Below are 6248 nucleotides of genomic sequence, written 5' to 3' on the forward strand. Positions count from 1 at the left end.
ATCCCAGCAGCTGCCCACCTCCTGGGCCTCCAGCCCGAGCAGCTGGTTCTCTGGACCAGGGGTGGAGGCCTCCTGCTCCCCTCCTTGGCTTGAGGCTACAGGGGTAGAGAACCCCTCAGCAGAGTGAGCAGCTCCCCCTTGCCCTCCAGTCCTCTGGGAAACTGATAAGCTAATTAGTGCCCAGAGCAGCAGCCTGGCAGGGCAGCCACCAGCCTAGGCTGGTGTCCTGCCAGGACATGGGTGGCAGCGGTCAGCCTGGTGCCCTGCAGACCTGCCAGTGCTGTCTGGGAACCTGTGAGGCTGCAGGCCCTAGCCAGCCCGATTCCCCTCCCCCCAGGCCTTGGGGTGCTGTCCCCTCCTGACCCTCCCAGCAGCGTTTAACTGAGAGAAAAGGTAGGTTCTGGGTCCCTCCCTCCACACAGAGGAGGCAGGTAAGACAGTGTCCAAGCCTGAACCGTGAGAAGTTGAGCTGGAATTTGACCCCAGGGCTGACCAGCTGCAGTCTCCTGATCTGCAGACGAGGAGGATGGTGGCAGCTGGGCTGGCCTGCTGGGCTCTGGTCTGCTGGTTGGTGACTTGGCCCGGCTGCTGGCTCCTGGAGGGCAGGATCCCCGGTCAGGACCAGTCTCCAGAGCAGGCCCACTAAGCGAGGGGACGCAGACACCACCATGGCCTCAGCAGCCTGTGCCTTGTGGCTGCCCTGGGCGCCAGGGTCTCCGGATGGCCAAGGACTCGCTTGTCATGGTTGGATGCCAGGGGTACCTGTGCCGTGAGTTGGCAAAGCCCTGGTCCCCTGGAGGTCTCTAAGCAGCTGGTCCTGGGAGGGCCTGCCCTTGAGGGGCCGGGACTGCAGGCTGCGGGACCACGGGAGACAGCAGTGCAGACCCAGACCCTCAGAGGGCACGGGGAGCCACAGCCCCTAGAGGACCAGAGCCCATGGGGGACAACAGCCCAAGGGGACCCCCATTTGTGGGGACCACAACCCACAGGGGGAACAGTGGCATCCTGCAGCCAGCTGCAGGCAGGATGGAAATGCAGGGCAGCCACCCCAAGCCTGGGAAGTGGTCAACAAGTACAAGCACAAGGTCACTTCTGTGCCACCGTGGTGCCTGGCCAGGAGCGGTCCTTGCTGAGGTCGGCCATACAAACGTGGAAACGAGTGAGAGTGGAGGGCGGGGAGGACGGCACCTTCTGCCTTGATGGGCGGGGACCAGTGCTCGTGTCTGGGAAGTGCCTTAGTGCGGGTGGGGAAGGGGCACCTGTGAGAAAGCATCACCGCTGCCCCCACCTGCTCCCTTCACAGCTGCTAATGCCCAGGATGACGTCAGCCTCATGCAGGCAGTGGCCTCCCTAAGGACTCGGAGCTGAGTGTCCCCCAAGCAGGGGCTGGATTGTTGCCTGATTGCAGGGAACTAGGTCGAATGTGACAGCAGTGTGGCCAGTAGAGGGGGGTTCCCAGGAGAGGAGGTGCCGTCCGTGTGTGGCCTGCAGCAAAGCCTCTCCTGACACATAACCTTTGCCATCGCACTCCCGGGTCCTGTCACGCCACATGCAGGTGACCCCTCTGCGAGGACCTGCCCTGCAGCCCTCTGCCCAGCGTCCCCCAGCCCCAGCTTACAAGGTTTGGAATGTGTGTTACTAACTCACTTGTCCTTGTCCCAGTGGTCTCCATGAAGGATCCCAGGGACCATTTGTTGGGTGGGTGGGCTAGCGGCATTTCGGGGGGCAGACCAGGGTGCTGTGGTTGTGAGAGGTAATGGGGCTGGAAGCCAGGACTCTGGTATCCGGCGGGTAGGGCAGGGGGTCAGTGGAGAGGGAAGGGCCTCGGAGAGCGAGGGCAGCAGACCTCAAAGGGGTCTGCAGGTCCTCTGCTCCCTCTTCCGCCAAACTCACCCCCTGCCCACGTTGCTGACCCTCCACCTCCATGATCAGGAGACACCTGCCTGAATCAGGGGACACCTTCCAGGGGGCACCCAGTCCCCTGCCCCCAACTTCCTCTGGGGTCTCCTGGGCTGGGCGCCATAAGCCTGGGGAGCCCCACCACTGAGTCTGTTTAGGGACTGTCGACTGAAATAAAATCACACAACATGAGAGTTGTGGGCTAACTTTTATTGGGGTCAAAATGAGGAGTATAGCCCAGGAGACAGCATCCCAGAGAGCTGTGAGAAGCTGTTCTGAGGAGGCAGGGGAGACCTCAGTGTTACATGTGGTTTCAGTGAAGAGGGGGTTGTGTGCACAGTCAAGCACACACCTAGGCAGAGGCTAGCTGCTGGTAAGGGGGAGCGGTTGTCACCGTTGTTTAAATTAGTGTTTTTCTAGATAGGAGACACAAGAATTTGGGCTCATAAAATGTCATGAAAACATCTATCTGAAGGCCTGTTCCACCAGTTTTCCCAGAGCACAGAGCACCTCATTCCTGACCTCCATCCTGAACTTTAAGGGTGTGTTGGAGGTCAGAGGCTGCAGTGGCTCACAGTTGAATCCAAGCAGAGTTAGATGGCAGGTGGCAACGTGATCCAGTCCTTGTAGAGGCAGATGACGGGTGCCAGTGTAGTTAGCAGGACGCTCTGTCCGTCAGCAAGCCGGGCACTGCCCCTCCCAAATCCTCCCCGAACCTGGCCGCCTTGCCCCTCCCCACTTTCTCCAAGGCAGCCAGGTGTGCAGGCAGGTGAGGTCTGAGCTCCTCTCAAGCCCTGGCATGTGCTCTTCCGGCAGAGGAAACCGGTGAAGCCCTCAGCGTTTGCTGCCAGTGTCTGTGCCTCCAACACAGCCAAAGCCTGGGGGACCTGGCCTTGGGATCCGTGCCTTCCCTGTCCCCATTGCAGTGACAGGCTTTGTCCTTATGGCTGCAGGGATGGTCCGTCACTCCTCAAATGTCTGTGTCCCCATGTCCCCAGGCTCTGCCCCTCTCCCTGCTTGAACCCCGAGTTAGACTCCTTTGTCCCCAGCTGCCCCCACCCCCACAGGCCCTCCCCCTGCCCTGGGGCAGGTCCACCTGCAGTTACACTGCTCCCAGCTGAGCTCAGTGGCTTTGGTTGAAGGAATGAGCAGGCGAGGGAACAGCATGTGTGAAGGGGGCGGCGCTGGGGTGCGTGGTGAGCACCTTGGTTGCTGGTTCCCCCCAGAGGCTCACGGCAGGGCTGGGCTGCGTCGGGCTGGTGCCAGTGTCTCCCACCACCCCCCAACTAGTCTTATTCCTTTACGTTTTGGAAAAACTCCCACTGTTACAAAGTAGCTTCTTTTTCCATTTTAGGGAATTGTCTCTCTCTTTTGACAGTTTGGTTTGCTAGTGTTTCTTTCATGTGACAAAGGAATGGTTTTGTTCTTTGGAAAGGCTAAGCCAACCGAATGAATACTGACATTTAGGTCTAGGGCCGAAGAGAAATCAGTTTCTTCCTAGCACCTCATGCTGTGGGCATAAAAACCGTAAAAGTGGAAAACAGTCACCATTCATTACAGAGCTTTAGAGTACTTAGTGGCTTGTTTGGCCGGAATAGGAGTTACAGAGAAATAGGAAAGACATCGCCTAATGTGTTCTGGGAAAAGACGGCTTTTTGTACAACTACATAGTCTATCCCCCAAATTCTTACATGTTGCTTTTATGGAATAAAAAGTTGAGTGTATAAATATATATATATATATATATATATATACACACACATATATATTTATGTATAATATATTTTATAATGTGAATATATGTATTGAATGGAACATATATATATGCACATACATATGTGTATGTGTATATATATATACACCATTCAGTATATCACAGTAATTAATGACCATGGAGAAAATTAGTTTTCTCAAATAAAGATAGCCTACGAATAGCTTTCTTTCTGGAATACAGTTTTGAAAATGTTTAACCTTAATCACACCACTAAGTGCAGGTTGACGGATGATTACACAGATCTTAGGAGCAGTGATAAAGTGATAAAGACCACTATCAGGCCATCATGGTATCTGGGCTCGCAGGTTTGCATGAACTTGGATTTGAGGTACGTCGGTATCACCGGCCACGTGTGAGTGCTGGTGGCTTTTGGGTTCGCGGACAAGCACTAAGACTTACTGCCGCCCCTTTGTGTCTACACACCCGGTCTGCTTTCTTCATTAGGCCCCACAGCCTGGTGGTGAGCAGATGAGGGCCGAATTTACCACGAAGTGAGTTCTGATCCACAGCAGATGTGATCCATGCTGAAATGTGTCTTGTCTTCGGTCGTCTATTTACACAGTACTGCACTGACAGCTTTTTCTGTGTTTTAGGTAAATGGAGTCGATCTAGCAGGCAAGTCCCAGGAGGAAGTTGTTTCCCTGTTGAGAAGCACCAAGATGGAAGGGACTGTGAGCCTTCTGGTCTTTTGCCAAGAAGATGACTTCCACCCACCTGAGGGAACTGTTGAGTACATTTGGAGCAGCTGAGAGATTTCTGATGCACAGAAGCCAGGCATCTGGGCCTGCGACCAGATGGCCAGTGTTTACTGAGACATTTTCCAGGCAGTTTCTATATTTCATCTATCTTTCCACCTTAAAATAAGACAAGCATTCTTTTCTCATACTTCCTGTTTTGGAAATAAATATCCACAACTTTGACTGCAGGGGTATCTGAAAATCAAATCGCAGGGATGTTTTCTGGGACAGCAAATGTTTATTACCAGATGCTTTCAGTTGGGCTCATTGAATACAGAGACGTCAGTTATTTCATAAGTGTCACTTCAAAGGCTGATGTTGAAAGCTTGCCATGTTTATTTCATAGGACACGTTTTCACATTTCAAGTTTCCATAGTACATGCAGTGAAATAAAGATTCTTGATTACCGTTATATGAAAAGGAGGACCTTAATTAAATAACATCAATGAAAATTGAAAGATCTGAAATGCAGTAAGCCCCAGGGACATTAATTACTAATACAGGCATTATTTGGAATGATGTAAATGAGATGAAAATGAAAAAGCGTTTGTTAGCAGACTATTTCACTTTTTATACATCTGTCAATATATCTGTTCCATTTACATAGTACTGGTGCGAATGAAATATGTATATTAAATTGACAGTTCTTTGCATGCTTTTCTGCAAAAAGTGGTAAGTTTCATTTATATGTAAAAACAATATAATTGGAGGAATCACCTTTATCTTTTATTTTGATGAGATAAGAAAATGGCTTTACTTCAAGTACAAGTATTTTAATTAGTTCAAAACAGATTTCTATTTGGGTCATTTTTGGACATTCGACATGTCTTTCAGATAGCGTTTAGTTTTCTTTATAAACAACAAGTGATCCATATATACTGGAGTGGGTAGGTTTTTGGGGCACAGTTCTCAAATTTGTCCAATAGCCCCAATTCTCTTAGGCTAATACTTCAAGCATGAATGTGTCATGGTTAATAAAAATTGCCTTTCATTATAAAACAGAGAAATTTTAGTCATAGGCCTACCCCCATCCCTTGGTTACACGCACATTTACAATCTACTGTGGTTCCATGGAAATTTCAGATTGTATAGGGCTGAAAAGTGAACCCTTGTGTTCTCAGGAGATTTTGAAAAAATACAAAAACTTCTTTATTTCTGTTTAAAAATGTTTAATGCATCATTTCTTCATTTAAATTCCATTTTCCATTTTCCTTCCACTGTTATCCAATTTTGTGCTTAAAATGCCACCGGATCCTAAATCCGGAATTATCTCTATTACATTGTAAATGAGCACTTAAAAAAAAAAACCTCAGCTTTTGATGTGATTTGATGGAGCCTCATCCCTTCCCCAGTGCATCTGGGTCTGGGTTAGTGGCTGGCATCACTGGGCTGCCAGAGCTGAGACACTGCAGCTGGGGACTCATGCCAGCATCAAGCCTGCTTAGGGTTATTCAGGTTCTTCTGGTCCAATTTTGATCTTCCGGGCTTCTGTTTTTCCCTTCTGCTGCCTACTTTTTTCCCCCCTCTTGGTTATTTAATTTACTGTTTGTGAGTTTCAATTAAGGAGTGAGCCAGTAGGTGTCACTTTATTATTCACATTGCAGCTGCTAGTCAAGATTCAAAAGAATAAAATTCTGAAAACTTAAAGGGGGTATTAAAAATGATCTTTAAATCCAGTTAACAGAACTCTTTCCCTCTGTTTGGAGTGTCTGTGTTTAAATTCTGTGTCTAAAACAAAATACTTTTGTCAATAAGTGTCTTTCTCTTATAAGTCAATCTTAGAACTATGTTATGAAAGCAACTCCATAATACATGAAAAAAACCCACTTATAGCTTGT

The 6248-nt window shown here is 49.5% G+C and overlaps 1 protein-coding gene across 1 annotated transcript in view; it reads left to right on the forward strand.

Moving 5' to 3' along the window:
- LOC116152362 (transcription factor COE1) overlaps positions 1-6234 on the forward strand; it is a 95462-nt gene extending 89228 nt beyond the window's left edge. Inside the window, exon 6 of the mRNA XM_064479010.1 lies at positions 4267-6234. Within this exon, the coding sequence (XP_064335080.1) occupies positions 4267-4376 (110 nt within the window). The 3' untranslated portion in view covers positions 4377-6234. The remainder of the gene's footprint in view (positions 1-4266) is intronic.
- Positions 6235-6248: the final 14 nt, after the last annotated feature.

The sequence above is a fragment of the Camelus dromedarius genome, chromosome 3 (genome assembly GCF_036321535.1).
Source record: "Camelus dromedarius isolate mCamDro1 chromosome 3, mCamDro1.pat, whole genome shotgun sequence".
In the NCBI taxonomy this organism is placed as follows: domain Eukaryota; kingdom Metazoa; phylum Chordata; class Mammalia; order Artiodactyla; family Camelidae; genus Camelus; species Camelus dromedarius.